At 48.8% G+C, this 18,001-nt stretch overlaps 1 protein-coding gene across 2 annotated transcripts; it reads left to right on the forward strand.

Moving 5' to 3' along the window:
- The first annotated feature begins 8,185 nt into the window (after window positions 1-8,185).
- BAMBI (BMP and activin membrane bound inhibitor) lies at window positions 8,186-17,750 on the forward strand. Of its 2 annotated transcripts, none has more exons than XM_083577518.1 (3): window positions 8,186-8,558; window positions 14,608-14,895; window positions 16,899-17,750. In XM_083577518.1, the coding sequence occupies exons 1-3, from the start codon at window positions 8,483-8,485 to the stop codon at window positions 17,315-17,317; spliced, it is 783 nt and encodes a 260-aa protein (XP_083433644.1). In that variant the 5' UTR covers window positions 8,186-8,482; the 3' UTR covers window positions 17,318-17,750. The 2 variants fall into 2 exon arrangements, with proteins under 2 accessions (XP_083433644.1, XP_083433645.1); XM_083577519.1 differs by lacking the exon at window positions 8,186-8,558 and adding an exon at window positions 9,886-10,666.
- The last annotated feature ends 251 nt before the right edge of the window (window positions 17,751-18,001 follow it).

Here is an 18,001-nt window from a genome sequence, read left to right on the forward strand (position 1 = left end):
CCAAAGTGAGGAGCCTGTGGGCCTCTAGATATTCTTGGACCCACACTCCCAGCAGATAGCAAAGGATTATGGGAGCTGTACTGAAGCAACCCCTGGAGGTTCCCCATCCCTGCTGTACAAACTTACGCCTGGAAGTAAAAACAGCACAGGACTGGGGCAGCAGAGGCTGGCCTATGAGAGCAAATGGGGCACTGCCCCACCAACCCCAGCCAGCTCTCACCTGCCAGCCTTCTTAATTGTAACCAGTCCAGAGGGTGGCCATGCCTGGCATCTTCCCCCTCCTTCAGTCTCAGACCAGGCTGTCACATTTATCAACCTACAGAGCGCTGCAAGTGAGCTACTGACTAAGATTATGGCTTGGGTTTTCTCTTTCTTTCTCTTTTTTGCTGTTGACCAAGGCTAAGCCGTTCCCCCACCCCCGCAGCACACCAAAACACCCCCCCCCACTGTAATTGCTAGGTGGATGTTTGCGTCTAAGGTTTAGGGTGGGATTCCTTGAGGCTGCATTCTTCACCCAAGCCTAGGAGAGATTGGGAGGGCTCTGCTATTTGGCCTGGAGGAGAGGCTGCAGGAGCCTTTGAGAGCCTCGGCGTTCTTTCCTCTGCATCCACTTTGGGCTGCTGCTTTGAGTGTGGGTTCCTTGGAGGGGAGCGAATGAAACAAAGAGAGGCAGGCAGAGAGAGAGAGAGAGAGGCCCTTGCATGTGCTTAGCCTGGGCCACACAATCAGAGCAAGTTAAGTCTCCAAGCTGCTCTCACAGACCTTGTAACAGAGACACAGGATGACGCTTCAGGCCTCTGCTTGTTGCTTCCTCGTCCTCAGAGTTATTATCTTGCATTCCTTTTGGCTGCTGAACATGTCATTACTGTTGCTTTGTGCAAACCTTTACCTTCTACCTTCTTTTTGGTCATCCCGCTCCCAATTTATCATTTGCTTTTTGTCAATTTTTGAGTTTTGCTTCACACACGGGTGCTCCTTTGTGTCTCGACGGAAGAATGACGGCACCATTTATTACATTCAAGGTTGCTTGTCATCGCCTGGTGTGGATTGCAGCTGCTGCCCTCATGAAACCACTCTGACCATGATGCAGTGCGGGCAACTGGACACATGCTTCAGAATCATGGGAGCTGGCCTTAGAGCGCAGGACTGACACACAGAGACAGCACTCGAAAGTTTGTTTATTTATTTATTGCATTTATATCCCCACCTTTCCCCCTCAGAAGCTCAAGGTAGCATATATGGTTCTCCCCCTCCTTATTGAATTCCCACAACAACCCGGTGAGGTAGGTTGGGCTGAGAGGCAGTGACCGGTTCAAGGTCAAGCTTCATGCCCAAGTGGGGATTTGAACCCTAGTGCAGCGCTGTGAGTTAAACCACAGAGCATAGGACTTGCCGATTAGAAGGTCGGCGGTTCGAATCCCCGTGACGGGGTGAGCTCCCGTTGCTCGGTCCCTGCTCTTGCCAACCTAGCAGTTCAAAAGCACATCAAAGTGCAAGTAGATGAATAGGTACCGCTCTGGCGGGAAGGTAAACGGTGTTTCCATGCGCTGCTCTGGTTCGCCAGAAGCGGCTTAGTCATGCTGGCCACATGACCCGGAAGCTGTATGCCGGCTCCCTCAGCCAATAAAGTGAGATGAGCGCCGTAGCCCCGGAGTCGGCCACAACTGGACCTAATGGTCAGGGGTCCCTTTACCTCCCAGGTTCCAGTCCGACACTCTAACCACTACACCACACTGACTCTCCAGGAAATTGGAAAGCTTCTGAAGAAAGTTGACAGTGGCACCACAGCAGTGCATGATGAAAACGGGGCGTGGACAAGACAGATCACAGAGATGTATCTTAGCTAAAACCTCTTGCCTCAGCTAGGTTTCGTCAACAGGGAAGAGGCATACAAAGGATGGAAAAGTCAAGCATAGCAGTAATACCATTTTTGGGATACTTTACACAGAAAGCAGTTCATGACGAAGCAGCAAACAAACCAAAAACTCCCTTTAAAGTGCAGTTCAAAGCAGTGTCATATTGTACAATTCCAAAGAACAGCATGTCCGCATAAGTTTTGTAAAGTGCAATTCAAAACAGTGGCATCTCTTATAAAGTACCATTCTGAAAAATATTGCTTAATGAAAAAATGGAAAATTGGGGGGCGGGAGGTATGGAATGGAGTGTCCTTAAAGACATTGCTGGCTGGCATCCTTTGAAGAAAAAACTGGAACATTTTGTAGCCATGCCCAGAGATAGATACATAATAAAAAGCTTGCATTTCAAAACAACAAAACAATGGATTTGCAATACATTTAGTAACAGGAAGAGTGTGAAGCACCCAAAATCATCTAGGAGGTGGAAGCAGCAGAATGAGCCCTTTTAAGGACCTGCACCTGGAGCAAGGTGAGTCCTTAGGGATGGAGTCAAACGGTCTCTGGCAAACGTTCTCTTTTTCTCTTGTGGGGCTCCATGTCTCCGCTATGCTTGCTTCCTTTAGCAGATGCCTATTGCAATCGCCTTAGCACAAATATCCAGGATCCAGCTTTTGATGTCACTCATGGTTGAGGCAACAGGTTTTTTTCTATTACTGTGTATCGTACGCACACTGAATTAGGCACACCACACATTTGACTTAAAAGGTAAACCCTGCTCTGAACATTCCTCCCATTATTATGGCAGAGCCATTGTTGGAAACAGAAACCAAACAAGATAATGTCTAGACCAGTCCACAGTTGTAGACAAATCCTTAAAAGCTTTATATTTGGATCCTAAGTAACCATGAGACTGTGGAACTGAAGGGGTGGCACAATCTGGCCTGTGGCCTTGACTAGGGAATGCTGGGAGACTGTTTTCCCTGCTTCCCAGGAAGAATGTCATGGTAAGGGGGAGACATATTTGGCCCATACCCTCCAACATTTCTCCAATGAAAATAGGGACATCCTAAGGAAAAGTGGGACATTCTGGGATCAAATCAGAAACCAGGACAGCTTCTGCTAGGAACAGCATTTACAAGACCATCCTAAGTACTAGTGCAGGTGTCAGCAAACTTTTTCAGCAGGGGGCCAGTCCACAGTCTCTCAGACCTTGTGGGAGGCCGGACTATATTTTGTGGGGGGAAATGAATGAATTCCTATGCCCCACAAATTTTTTTCAAAGCCATATCAGTCAGAGGAATTTGGCACTCTCCAGGTGCCCGGCTTTGATTCCTTGTTGATCTCCCCCGTCTCGGCTCCCGGCAAGACAAGGCCAGATCTCTATCGGCCGATTCTCCTCAAACGTGAGAAGAACACAACCACTCCTCCCCTCTTCCCTGCCATCCCCAGGGAGGGGAAAGAGACAGACAGAAATGTATTTACATGCCTTTATTTCTGTCTTTCCAGCAGTGCAGAGAAATCATGTCTGCCCTCTCTCACATCAGCAGCAGAGAGGGAATAACTCCACCCATGTACTTCTGGTACAGGGTCATGTGACACTCTGAGCTAACATCCGGTGCTCAGTGCACATAATAGACTGTCCCTTGTTCCCACGGTACAGTCCCATAACATCAACATCCTGTTTGGCTTTCCAGCCATCTGGAGCACTCAGCAGCATTGCTCCTTTTTCGTAACATGGTCCACAGTCTCTCAGACCTTGTGGGAGGCCGGACTATATTTTGTGGGGGGAAATGAATGAATTCCTATGCCCCACAAATAACCCAGAGATGCATTTTAAATAAAATGACACATTCTACTCATGTAAAAACACACTGATTCCTGGACTGTCCGCGGGCCGGATTTAGAAGGCGATTGGGCTGGATCTGGCCCCCGGGCCTTAGTTTGCCCACCCATGTACTGAGTTTTCTTCCCCCCTCCCCCCTTTTCCTTGTAGATTGTAAGCCTGACATTGCCTTGCTATAAGCCACTCTGAGTACCTTTCTCGACTGAAGCATGGGGTGGGGGAATACTTCAAATAAATAAGTGTGTATGTGTGTGATGATTATACCTTATAGCTTATAGTTCTTCTGGGTTGTTGACGTTTTCATTATCTGCCCCCCCTTTCTTTCAACAAGAAAACCAAGCTTTAGCAATAAAGAATCACGACTCTTCAAAATTACCTATGATGACAATGACTTAATTTTACTTAAGACAAAGCCACTTCCGGCCTGCCCAGGAGGTGGGGTTGCGGGCTTCACGCCCACCCCCACATGAGCGGGGGCTGGCTTCAGCCCCCGCGAGAGCAGGGGAATCCCAGCCGCATCTTCCCCCCCCCCAGCCAGCCAATCGGCTGGCTGAGGGTCGTGGCCTGCCCTATTTAGGGCCGGTGCAGAGGGGGCTCGCCCTCTTTTCGCCAGCTAGCCCCCACGTTTTCCCACCCTCCCTCCCTTTGGGTAGGCTTTAGGTAGGTCTCTGACTTTGCTATGGACTTCGGTCTGTCGCCGCAAGGGGCATGGTAGGAATTTTTCCCAATTGGCAATTTACAGCCATTTGGTTTTTCGCCTACCTCGTAGCAACTCGTCACAACTCCTTGGCATTGGGGGTTAGGCATTGGTAAGAAGGGGTTAAGAGGATGTGTGTGGGGGGAGGAACGCCATCACCTCCCCCCAGTGAACGAAGGGTGGTCTGATAAAGGACTCCGGGGGGTGTGGCCCTGTCCGAAGCCTATGGAGGTGTGGGCCAAAGGCACGCCCCCGAGCGGTGACCCTGGGGAGCTCCTAGTTGATGTGCCTCAGCAGGAGACTCCCCCTCTATGGTGTTAACCCTTCCTGTGTCTCCAGCAAATGGGCTGGAGCCGGATAGTCGATAGGACCAATGCCTAAGCCAATGCCTCTCATTCCTGAATTCAATAAAGTTGTGGCCTAATTCGCCCATTTAACCTTAAATTATGGTGTCTTGTGTCTTTATTTATCCTGGTGGGGGGCAGGAACTCGCCACGCAATGACTGGCATTCCAAAAACTGTTTTTCTCCCGCGGGGTCACACACAGGGCTTCTGCTAACTCAATAGAATTTTTACTTCCACTGTAAAATAACAACAACAGAAAACCTAGCCACCCTGCATTTCAAAAGTAATTTGCCATGTAGCCTGGAGGGCTGCTATTCTGGGAAACAAACCTGAAGCCCTATTGGGCTCACAGAACTCCACAGTACTTTGGATCATGGCCAATGCCTTGCCCATTGACTTTTGAACACTGAAAAAGCGACTCCAGGGGAGCACCCAGAAACTGAGCAGGGATATATATACCTCTGAGTACCTGACAAATGCTGGAAAAGATTATGGCTGGTGAGCCCAATGATGCCACCCCAGGAAGCTGGATTAGTCTGAAGCCTTCTTGCAAGTAGTTTTAAGAAGCAATCTAACTGCAGCATGTGGCGCTGGGAGCACCTGAGTGACTGACTATAAGTTGAAGCAGCGGGGAGGATGTTTTTCAGGGGCTTTATCCCATTGCAAAGTTGTGGACAGATGGTCTTCTAAAGTAGGGCGAGGCATATTGGTCAGCTGCTGCTGTCAAAGGCATTCATGTGGATACTGGAGACTGACACAGCATGGATGCATCTGAGAATCTTAGATTAGTGGAGTTGTGCAGCCAGCATCACTGTTTGTGTTTGTACTGCTTAATAACACACATGAGTCGTCTTCTGGGTGTGGTGGACCCTGTCCTCTGATGTAGCATCCTCCCCCCCCCCTATTTGTTTGTTTAAGAAAATGCATGTTTTGTTATTTCTAAAGAAACTCAGGGTCACTAAGAAATCCGAACATCACAACAATATTAAAATAACAGTTCTCAGTCCAACCCCAGGCACAAGATCAGAATAGGACTACAAATAATTCCCTCCCCCCCCCAAAAAAGCACACAGCCATCAGAACTAATCAAAGATAAATTGGAAGAATAAAATGCCTTTTCAAACAGCCATTTTCACAGCAGCAATGAGGTTCCACAGGGCAGGTGCCACAACAGAAAAGACTCTGACTGGTTAGTGTAGAGACAATTTACCTGGGAATCACAGTTGGCGATTTTGAAGAAAGCTGCGTCTTTCCTATCAAGGATGCGTTGGGTATGTGTTTCAGAGGAGCGGGTTAAGACTAGGTTTAAGCCGGCTCCAGTGCACTCCCACCACTGGAGTTTGAAGACATGCACATGCTGTTAGCCACAATCTGTCTGTATCCTGTAGTTTCTTGGGAAACACAGCTGACTGAAGTGTTTCCTCTCAAACCAGCTTCCATCCAGTTTGAAGACGTCAGCCATGGTCAAGCTGGGGTGTGTAACATTGAAGACGACTATTGTGCATGTTCAGGTGACAGCTTCCTTGAAGACGAGTTTGGGGGTGGGTTTGCAGGCTGGGGAAAACAAACAGGGAATGTGCAGGGAAACAAACCAGGTGACCAGGTAATGGTGTGTAGAACAAGTAAAAATGTGACTTGAAACGCAAGGGTGACCCCTGTATTCTAAGCTGCTAATGTGTACCTAGCCTAGGTCATGGAGTCCTCTGGATGTTATTGGACTACAGCTCCCAGCACCCCGACTACTGGGTATGCTGGCTGAGGCTGATGGGAGCTGGAGTTCAAGAACCTCTGGTGGTCCCCAGGTTGCCTACCCATAGACTAGGTGTTGTGGCATATGGGAGCCAGTGCAGTGCTTAGAGTGTTGGCCTAGGCCTGGGGAGATCCAAGCTAAAATTCCCCCCTTATCTATGATGCTCACTTGGTGATTTTGGCCCAGTCACTATTTCTCAGCCGAATCTACTTCACAGGGTTGTTGTGAGGATAATATTTTTGCATTATTATGGAAGGTGGGATTGTGCGCACTGCTTTGAGCTCTTTGGCGGGAAGCTGGTACAGAACTGTAACGTAGTAAAATAAACTGTGATTTCAGCAGCCTGAGCATAACTATGAAGTGAGACCCTCTGAATTTAATGAAACTTTGCCCTTCAAGCCTGTGATCTTTGCATATTTACCTGGATCGTGTCTCGTTGACCACAGAGAAGGATTTACTTTGCAATCAGGCTTTGTGTCCCACATGATTTTGTACCCAGGGGTAGGAAAGCAGCGCAAAGTGTTACAGGTCCTAAATATGTGATATGGTGGGGAACCTGCACCTTGATAGTGAGACATAAGACCTGCTGTACAATCAGGGACATGGCCCAGCTACGTCCCCCCCGGCCCCCCCATATCGCTTCCCAGTAAATCCAAAGTCGTCATGAAACAAACCGTGGAAAGAAAGGACAGAAAGAAAGAAAGGCTGAGAGTAATCCTGCCTGCTCGGTCGGTGAGAGAGTGCCCTAATAAATGAATTAGCATCTCAGTAAGGAGATCGCTTTGGGGCTGATATTGATCAGGCCGAGCCTGTGTGTTTGCCTGGGATTGTTTGGGGGGATAATTGAGTGTCAGTCTCTGTCTGTGTCGTCTCGCTGGCGCCTGGCGCTTTCGCGTTTGCTAATTTTCACTAAATGTCTTCTCCTGGTACATCTATATCCCAACCGAGCAGTCAGGCTCCTGCTGGTCAAACCGTCCGTCTGACTAGGCTTTATTGATCATCGGGACGGGAGGAGGAGGGGCGGCGGCGGCGGCTGGAAGTGCGCAGAGGAGAAAGGGGAAAACGCTGCTGTCTCCCCGCCGGGAAAAGGGATTGATGCGCTTCTTAAGCTGCCTCCCGCGATCGCCTCTTTGCAGCCCTGTCGGCAGGTTCCTAGAGAGAGCTCGCTTGCCCCAGTCTGCTTTTGTACATACACACACTGCAAACATGTCCGGCTTCTAGGCTCTTCAGATTTGGGGCCGGTCCCACTTTCCTGTCCCGGCTACACCGTGCGCGCGATTTGGACCCGGGATCGGATTGCTGTGCTGCAAGTGGGTGCTAAGAGTTTATTTCATTCCTCCTGCCTTTTAGCACCAAGTTTGGAACAGGAATGCCTTTTTTTAAAAAGGGGGGGAACCACCCTTCAGAGCCCGCCCCTCCCGGATGCCCAGAAGTTCATTTGGCTTAATTACATATGCCCCCCATGTTTGCGCTACTAATTACACCGCCGCTCAAGCCGGGGAGAAAGTGAAGCGGAGCTGCTGGCGCTGCAGGACGCATCCTACCTTCTGCCCCTTCCCGCTGCTTTGAGTGACGCGGCGGCGCCGCCTATGGGAGCCGGGCTGGAGGGGAGCGAGGGGCGGGCCGGGGGCGGGCCGAGGCGGGTCAGGCGGCGGGGCGGGAGCATTATTTACAGAGCGAGCGCGGGGCGCCCAGAGAGCGGAGCCGGGCTAGTGGCTGGTCCTGCGCGCTGAGGTGGGAGCGCCCTGGAGCGACCCCCGGCCGGAGCGAGGCTTCGGATGCGGCTGCAGCAGGGCTCGGGGCGCGCGTGAGAGAGGCTTACGGCGCCAGCAGCCGGTCGAGGCCGAGAGCGGGTCGCGCAGGGCAGCCCGCGGCGGGGTCCATGCGCTGTGCCCGGCCGGGGCATTGCCTTGCAGCGTTGCAAGGGGACGAGAGCCCTGGAGGGAGCGCGGAGACTCGGGCGGCGGCGAGGCCCGTGCGGGGAGGGTTAAATGGATCGCCACTCCAGCTTCATCTTCGTGTGGCTGCAACTGGAGCTGTGCGCCATGGCCATCCTGCTAACGAAAGGTGAGTCCGGCTCACGAGAGGGGCTCCTTCCCGATCCTGGGGTGGAGGCTTTTTAAGTTCGCGGGGGGCTTGTCGGTCGGTAAGCAGAAGGAAAGAGAAGGCAAAAGCCGCGCGTTGAGCACAAAAAACAAACGAACAAGGCAAGCGATGGACTCGGCGTTGGTGGTGCTAACGGGACGCCGCTATTTTGACAGGGGGGCAGCCCCACTGGAACGCGCAGCCCGGTCCTGCGAGCGTCTCCTCAGAAGCAAGGCGCACGGACCTAATGGTATTTATTCCCAAAGAGGAGGAAATAGGATAACGTAAAACTAGCACTACTTAACATATTGCAGTGTACGTGCTGTTCTATGCATGGTTATTCAGAGGCAAGCCCCATTTCTGTTCCGTAGAAAAGCATGACTAGTATTGCACCCGAACTCAGTGGGGCTCGCTTCCAAGTCAACATGCGCAGGACCGGATTATGGGCTCTTTTTGGCGCAAGCAGCTCCGCTCTCTAAATCCAGCCCGGTTCACGAAAGCTCCCTTCCTTTCGAGATGCCTTATTTAATGCATTTCGATCCTTCGGCAGCTTTCAGATTTTTTTTGCCCTAAAAAGAGCGGGGGGATCAAAACAAAATACGATGAAATACTGTTTCGAAGCGTGTGTGTGTGTGTAACCTATCCTAGTCCCCGGGATGAAGACAACTCCTCGAAGAGGGAGGCGTGGGCCTGGGGTTGTTTTGCAGAGCAGCGTGGTGGGCTGGCGAGTGCTGGTGCGTGTTGACAACCGCACAAAGGCTTAACGTGAGGATTGTCGCCCTGGGGGAAGCCTTTGAAGAGCTGCTGCGAGGCTTCCTGTGGGTCAGGGGGAGGGCTGCTGGAGGAGACGGGGCGGGTACTCGGGAGCACCCGGAGGCTTTCTCCCGAAGAGAGACGGGCCTTGGCTGGGCGGGGGATGCAGGAGCGCGCGACCTGCGGAAGGGGGCGCTGCTGTCGTCCTCTGGGCTGGCGGCGGCGGCGGCAGCCAGGAGAGGCTCGGCCTCGCCTTCGAAGCGAAACAGAGCGGGATTTAAAACTTGCAAGGAGGCGCGTTCCAAGCTGGGGCTGATCCGTAGCAACTCCCGCCCTGGGTGGCCGGGGGTGAAGCCCGACTGCGCCCAGCCTCGCGCGTAAACCCGGCTGCGGGCCTCTTCCAATTCCCTCGCCAAAGGCGCCCAGGGTCTCTGCAGCAGCCGCCGCCGCCCCGTCGGGGTTGCAGAGGCTCGCCCAGCTGCCTCCCTCCCGCTAGCTCCCCTTGCGACGCGCTCTGGAGGGACGCCGTCGGTGGCGGGTGCGCGTTGGCAGTGACCGTCAGGAAGGGCTGTGTGCGCGCAGCAGCCATTCCAGGGGGTTGCATTTGGGGGAGCAGCCTGGTGCGGTCTCAAGCCCTGGCTTTTATTTCCTTTCCCATGGCTGGGGAGCGAAACCTGGGGGTGACGTCGGGGTGTCCGTTTGCTCTGCTAGAAGCAAGAGCGGGCTTAGCTTTCTTTTGGTGGGGTTGCCGCCCGTCGGAGGTGGCTTGGTGGGGCGGCGGCAGCAGCAGCAGCAGTTCCCAGCCAGCGAGGCAAGCCCGGTAGCCATTTCCCCGGGGCAATTGCCCGGCCGGGGCTTCTCCTGCTCCTGCTCCTGCTGCTCTCCCCTCCTGCGGCTGGCGAGCTCCGTGCGCCCGGCCCGGCGGGGCCTTTGAAGCGCTCTGCCAAGGCTTTGTGAGCGTGTCATGTTTCCTCCTGGGCTGAGCTTCGCAGGCCAGAACAAGCTCGCCTGTTCTTGGAAGTGGCGTTGCTTGGGTTTCCTTCCCCTTTCCCCGCCCCCCGCCAGAGCCTTGCCCCGCTTCATTGAGGGAAGTCAGACCTTAGGGGCAAGCGGTTGTCAAAATGTTTTTGTTAGCATGTCTTTAATGAACTTCTGAACGTCTCCAGCCCACACCCACCCACCCCCTCTCCCTCTCCAAGCTCCAGAAAGCAGCGCTGGCCCAAGGCAAGCTTTACCTGTTTGCGGCTTTACCTGTTGAGAAGGTAAAATTGGAAAGAGACCCGACTGTATGCCCTTCCTTCTCCCTCGTGGCATGAGGAGAAATCCAGACCATGCAAGTAAGGGACTTAAAAGAATTTTGCTCCTGCAAAGCGGCAACAACCAAAATTGTGTTCAGGCTGTGTGATCCTGTGAACCAGCGCTTGAATCCTTTAATTTACAGATGAGGTTTACTTCTGAGTAAACATGTGCTGGATTGGGCTGTGCACCCTGATTGTGAGAGGTGACCCCACAAGTGTGAGATGTGAACTGTTAAGCATCTTGCTGCAAATGTTTGAAACTTCCTGTGTGTGAGAGCTCACACAATCCACACTCTTCTCCCCTCCTCGCCACTTTAAAGAATAAAAACTTAACTGGGGGGAGGGAGAGGAGGGAATGGGAGAGTTGATGTCTCCCTATAATTGCCACGTTTCACAGAGAGGAGGTTAAAGGATAAGCTAGCACAGTGCTGATGTGCTACAGTATTTATTTATTTTGGAAAGAAGGGTGTAATTAACCCCAAATAACAGCCCTTGCAGCAAGCAGAGGGAAGTCTTCTGGCCCCATCAAAGAGGGGCAGAGAAGGGAGTGACTGAGAGTAATGTGCAGTTGCAGATACTGAAACTATGCGCCTGATAATGATATAATTAGGGGATCACAGACTTCTGGCTGCTGTCGACTTCAAAAGCTTTCGGAGAAGCCTGCAGTCTCTCCTGTAGCCACCTTGACTAAAAGCAGACATTTTTCTTTAATAGCTACATACAGTAACAAGAAAGAGGAGGGGAACAGAAAGGGCATTGTTCACTGTTTGAAAATACCAAATACCCTCCCTGGCCTTTTCCATAGCTCAGGAAGAAACTTTATGAATTGACAGAAATAAAAGGTTTGTTCCCCCCTTCAAAAATACGATAACACAAAAATGCCATTCTCTTCTGCTGAGGGGGAGGTGGTGGAATGTGTCTCTAATTAAAATGGAGTTGTAATAACCCGATGACTAGTCCGTCATGTTTTGTTTATGAGACTGTGCTTGGTCAGGAAAAGAGGATTGTACGAACGATTGAAACACACATTTTCTCTCTTGTGATGCTCTCTTAAGACTGGAGTGAGAAAGGACTAGCTTATAGATTTCCTCCTTCCCCACCCCCAAAAAGAGTGTTTTGTGTTTATCCACAACTTGTTTCAGTGAAAGCTGCTCAGCCGTTGGACTTGACTTGCTGGACAATAGTTGCTTAAATGACATTTGCTTTCGAAAAGGGGACTTAGGAAGCTACATGATTGGTGGCGGCGGAACAGAAATCCTTAAGGAAAGAGAAGCGGCTTCTGTAAATCTAAGAAGGTTGGACTTCTGGGCCCAACTGCTTGAAGAAGGATATCCGGAACGTGAATGTCGCCTGCTTGGTGACATGTAACACATCCCATATTATTTTTTGAATCTTGCTCTGGTTACCTGTTTTGGTGGAGAACCTCAAGGGACTCCCAAAAATGCAAAACACTTATTTCTTCTCTGTGATGAAAGACTTTCAAGCAACTGAATAAGGGAAATGCTTTCTGTCAAACTAGTTCTCTGAATGTTTAAGCAAGCTTTTGAACTGCATGTATTCTTTGGCAGGCTTGGGCTTCAGATCTTGCTTCACACATTTACACAAATGAGGGGCAAGCTTGTTTACATACGGGCACTGTGTCATTTGGCTTTGATTAAGCAGTTTATTAAAATGTAATGGCATTCTAGGGAAGGCTGAACTTAAGATAGTCTGGAAGGCGAGCCCTGCAGAACTGTATGTATGTGTAAATGTGTTTGTAATTCATATCTTAAGCATAAGCTGGGACATCGTATATATAGTGCAATATGACCTGGGTGCTAAAAATTAATCTCCGGGTACCTATGTACCTTAAATATAACTCTTAATTTGGCAGAAGGAAGTTATGATTTTAAGGGCTTCGCTTTTTTTTTTAAAGGAATAAGTGGCAGTTCTCTTGTGGCTGAATCCCCCCCTTTTTTCCTAAAATAAGTGCTATTCATCACTGTGGTTGTTAATACACTTCCTCCAGTAGTTTCTGAAGCTGAGAGACAGATCCAGCTTGCCTCCCACCTTCCTTCCTTCCATTCTCTGAACTGACGGAACAGATTTGAGCTGAAACGTCGAGAAGACAGTACAGTCTCTCTGTACTTTATAGTAAAATGAATGCATTTCTGAAGAATGTAAAATGAATATGTTTTTTAAAGCACTTCCTTCTGAAATTTTTGTGGTTTCCTGTGCGTTTTTTGTTCCATACAAACAGTAGAGGATTTCCAGTCCAAATGTTTACCCTTTTTGACCACATGATGGAGTGGGGAGTGGGGGGAAGGGAGGTGGTGCAAGGAGGGTTCAATCTTGCCACCTCCCCCATTTATGAGCTTTCATATAAGCTGAAAGGGGTTGATTTTGGCAAGCAAGACACTCTGATTGTAAACTAAAGATTTCCTGTTTTATAATAAAAACTAAAAAGATATTTTGCATGAGAAGATGATGCTGTGAGGAAGCCAGATGCTTGGCGCGCATGGGATGTGTGACTATTGTCATTATGTCCTGTTTCGTGAGTTTCCCAGGGGCTACTTTGGGAAATGAAATGCTGGGTTAGATGGACCCAACAAAGAAATCCTTGTGTTAAGAATTAACTTAAATAAAAATGCATGCATGATTTTAGTACATAATTTCATACGGTGTTGGCTAAAGCTCTTAAATACTGGCACCGTGCCAAAAGGCAGTAAACAATTCCAACCACTTTGATTAATTCTGCCAGGCGTAAATATTTGAAGTGTGCTTTTGACTTTGCTATATGCTGACGTATGCAATGTAGGTTTCGTTTTAGAGCAGAGATGGAGAACCAGTTGCAGTAGGTTCAGTTTCCATATAAGCCAAAGTCAGCATAGCCCCACGGCTGGGCATAAATGGAAGTTGTATTCCAGCAACAGAGTTTTCAGCCTTGGTTTATAATAACTAGTATCAAAGGTAATGTAAAGGACAAGTACCTGCAGATTTGCAAAGATGCTAAATGGGGAGTCATTGCTGCCGAAAGACCTGGAGATGAGCTGGTATGTGATAAGTGGCCAGTTTACAGCTTTTTGCCTATGGAACTTTGCTTCATATGGAATAAGCACCCTAATCCCCATTCGTCTACTGCTTCAGCTGTTAGAGTGGTGACTTGTTCCACTGTAGCTGAATTGCTGGTGGTTCTGCAGGTGGGGCAGAACCACCCAGCTTGCAGTTTTTGATGGAAACTCTTACAACTTTGTGCCTACGCGAGGGGCACACGGATGCTGTCTTCAGTTTTGCATAAGAGGTTATGCCCCTCTCCCTAGTTCTTTGGCTAAGTAAGTTAAAGCCCACCTACACATGGCAGCTCCTCCCATGAGGTGGCAATTTCGGACAGATTCTATGCAACACCATCCTCCCCACAGGGACTCCGATTTGTCATGCCTGCTATGGGGATCTTGTACACTGTGCAGAGCAAGAGCCAGGGATGGACGAAAGGTAGATCTCTGGATGGCCTGCAGAAAATCTGGAAGGGCTTCCATGTCTCGGTGGTGTGGCAAAATTGCCAGGAAAATTGTTTTTGTACCATGATTGGCCATGTCCTGTTTGCTTATATCTCTCTCCTGGAGATGCTTGCCTGTACAATAGGAGTATTAATTGATTGCCTTTTCCCATGGCTGTGTGCAGCTCTGTTGACCAGTTCTATAGAGATCTGTGTTGGAATCCTTGATCTATAGCAGGGATAGTCATCGTGGTGCCCTCAAGATGCTTTTGGACTACAACACCCATCAGCCACAGCCAGTATGGGCATTGCACTTATCATGGATGATGGGAGGTGTAGTCCAACAAACTTCTGGAGGGATCCGTCTCCAAGCCTGCTTTCAAAAGAGAGACTTATTTTGTTTGTTACCCACCCATCTTAATGCCAGTATTGAAGATACAGGGGTGTCTAAATCCTTACTGATTTGCTGCGGACTAACAAGCTTGCCACTTTACTTTTATTGCAGGTGAAATTAGATGCTACTGTGATGCTGCACACTGTGTTGCAACAGGCTATATGTGCAAATCTGAGCTCAACGCTTGCTTCTCTAGACTGCTTGACCCTCAGAACAGCCATTCCCCACTTACTCATGGCTGCTTGGACTCACTTGCAAGCACATCGAACATCTGTCAAGCTAAACAGACCCAAAACCACTCTGGAACTGCCATTCCTACGTTGGAGTGTTGTCACGAAGATATGTGCAACTACAGAGGGCTGTACGATGTTCTCTCTCCTTCCAGAGGGGAGCCTTCGGGTAAGTCGTGCTCTTGTCTGATACATAAGTTTGCTTGCAACAGGCAAGACCTTGTTTTGTCTGCTAATGATTTTGGTCTTTTAATACAACTAGGCACGCTGGAGTGGAAGGCATGTGGCTAGACAGATCTCTGCCAAATATCTTTGTATCTGCATTAGCATGAGACACAAAGTTTGCTCCTTTTCAAGCAGGCCTGGCATCTTGCCTGGGAAAACTTGTTCAGGGAGGGGCACTACTTTAAGAAACCTAATTGTGCCCAATTTAGTCAGGGGAAAATAAAACTATTAGAATGTGCAAATGAACTTTATGGAAGCCTGTTAAGCTTTAATGAAAACATGCACACAGCTTTTAATTTAAATCTGCTGCTTTGTTACTTTGCATACACGAAGGTGAAATCATCAAGTCAAAGAGAATAAAGTCCCAACGACTTTTCCCACAGCCGGGTGAAGTTAGTTATTTAAAAGTATGCAAATAATTCATCTGACTCAACAAACTTCGGTGTTGCAATTTCACTTATGCCCTGCAGGTCATGGAAGTAAAATAAAAATAAATCTCTCCATCACTGGGTGTATCCATTTAATTGAATTGATGTGCCTGGTGTATTCATAACATTGAAGTTGATGTTTCCTTGCATGGAAGGCTTGTGGTCCTTGGGATGTTGGATTACAAATCCCATCGACCCCACCCAGCACGACCATTGGTCCGAGATGATGGGAGTTGTAGTCCACTGTTAGGGGAGGACACGACTTCCCCATTCCTACAGTAAAGCTTAGCCAAAAGTCCAAAATCAATACTTTGCAGGGGGTGGGGACCATCTAGCTGCTTTTTGTACATGGGGTGCAGCAATTGTTTTGTATTTGCTTCCATAATGATAGTCACTAGTATATCAAAACCCAATGCCTGCTATGATAGTCCTTTTTTGTGTGGCTTGCTAAAGCACCTCACAACTCTTATCTTTGCAACCGTGTGAAAAGAAGAGATAGCAACTTGCCCCATGGCTCACCTTGTAAATTGCAGAGCTGAAATTTCCATGTGCTTTGGAACAAACCGGGATTTGCCTCTGCAAACACTGAGCAAATAGTTTCAGTCTGGTCCTATCTCCTTGGTGTTTGTCCCTATGCTGGATAAATGCATTGCAATATTTCATTACATTTTTTGTGTACCTAAACATGTAATACGTACAGAAGCGTAGAGCTGCTGAATTGAAAGCTGGGTTCCTAGTGTCCATATATAGCACCATATTTACCTTAGTTTTTCTTTGGTAGTATGTGAACATCTAAGGCAGGGGTCAGCAACCTTTTTCAGTCGTGGGCTGGTCCACCGTCCCTCAGACCAGGTGGTGGGACAGACTATATTTTGAAAAAAGCATAATGAACCAATTCCTATGTCCCACAAATAACCCAGAGATGCATTTTAAATAAAAGCACACATACTACTCATGTAAAAACACGCTGATTCCCGGACTGTCCATGGGCCAGAGTTAGAATCCAGCCCCCGGGCCTTAGGTTGCTTACCCCTGACCTAAGGCCATGGAAATGCCCTCCTGTCTGGCGCACACTGGTTCCAAATACAGTGGTAATTTGTAACAAGGGTTAACACTGGTGATGTCACATTACTTCATAACCCTGGGCTGGGGTACCCGTGACCCTCTGTATGTTGCTGGATTACAACCCCCACCACCCTGGCCCTTGACCTGGGGCTGATTGGAGCAGGGAGTTCAACAATGTCTGGAGAGCAATTGTCTGGATTCAGCGTAGCCTGAGCAAATAGCCGAGTTTCTCTAGAATCGGCAAGCTTTGGGTCGTGATCAGGTTAGAGAGGAAAATGTAGGGAGCATCCCTCTTTGAAATGAGCAGACCTTTCCCCCTTCCATCGCCTGAGAGGGTAGTCTTAAAAAGAAAGGGGCTTGGGGAAGCTTCCACTTTTTGCGGTTGAAACACAGGCTTTGGCATGTGGAGCGGAAGGGACCTTTCTGAACACCATCCCTCTCTCCTCTCTTGCAGGACAAGGGAGCAGATACCAGCACGAGGGCAGCAGAAACCTCATCACGAAGGTTCAGGAGCTGACCTCCTCCAAAGAACTGTGGTTCCGGGCAGCTGTCATCGCCGTCCCCATCGCTGGCGGGCTGATCCTTGTGCTCCTCATCATGCTAGCTCTGCGCATGCTCAGGAGCGAGAACAAAAGACTGCAAGACCAGCGGCAGCAGATGCTGTCCCGATTGCACTACAGCTTCCACGGGCATCATTCCAAAAAGGGACAGGTTGCCAAGCTAGACTTGGAGTGCATGGTGCCAGTCACGGGGCACGAGAACTGCTGCATGACCTGCGAGAAGATGAGGCAGCCGGACTTGGGCAGTGACAAAATACTCTCGCTAGTCCACTGGGGAATGTATGGCGGGCATGGAAAGCTGGAATTTGTGTGATCACGTCGCCTTTTGGTCTTTATATATATATATATATATATATATATATATAACTATATTTTAAAATTTTGTTCTTTAAAATTGCTAGGAAAACTTTTCCAAGGCCTTTGGGTTCTGCTGGACAGGAGCACTTTATACAGGGAAAGCCTACAGTCATTAATCGTGTTTTTTTAGAAAACAAAGGACCTCTGCAGATTGAACCTTGGATATATGTCTTCTGAAGGATCCCAAAAGTTACCTTATTTGCACAGAGTAAATACATTCAAATGTATTGTTTGCTTTAAAGTTATGAAAGCAAAAAACCGAGAAGTTGTACACACTGTTACCAGGGTTGTCTGAGCTGTAGGGAGGTGGAAATTTTGAGTTATACTATTAAATTGTATGCAAGTTCTGATGTAAAGATTTTTAAAATATATATAATTATATATATATATATTTGTCTGAAACCTATTTTGTGGTTTTGTGTAAGAAGCACTACCCTTCTAGTAGAAGCACTGCATAAAGTGTTAACCGTAGAGTTTCCTTTAGTGTTTAATCAGGTTCACGTAAGTGAACTCTGGTGTTCATCCAGGTAAAGTCACATAACCTGAATCTGCTGCCTCCCCTTGCTAGCCTTTTCAATGCTTCAGCTTTCCAGACAGGAGAAAAACGTATTTCATGCCCTTTTGCTCTAAAGGCAAATAG

This window comes from Podarcis filfolensis, assembly GCF_964270895.1.
Source record: "Podarcis filfolensis genome assembly, chromosome: 12".
Classification (NCBI taxonomy): Eukaryota; Metazoa; Chordata; class Lepidosauria; order Squamata; family Lacertidae; genus Podarcis; species Podarcis filfolensis.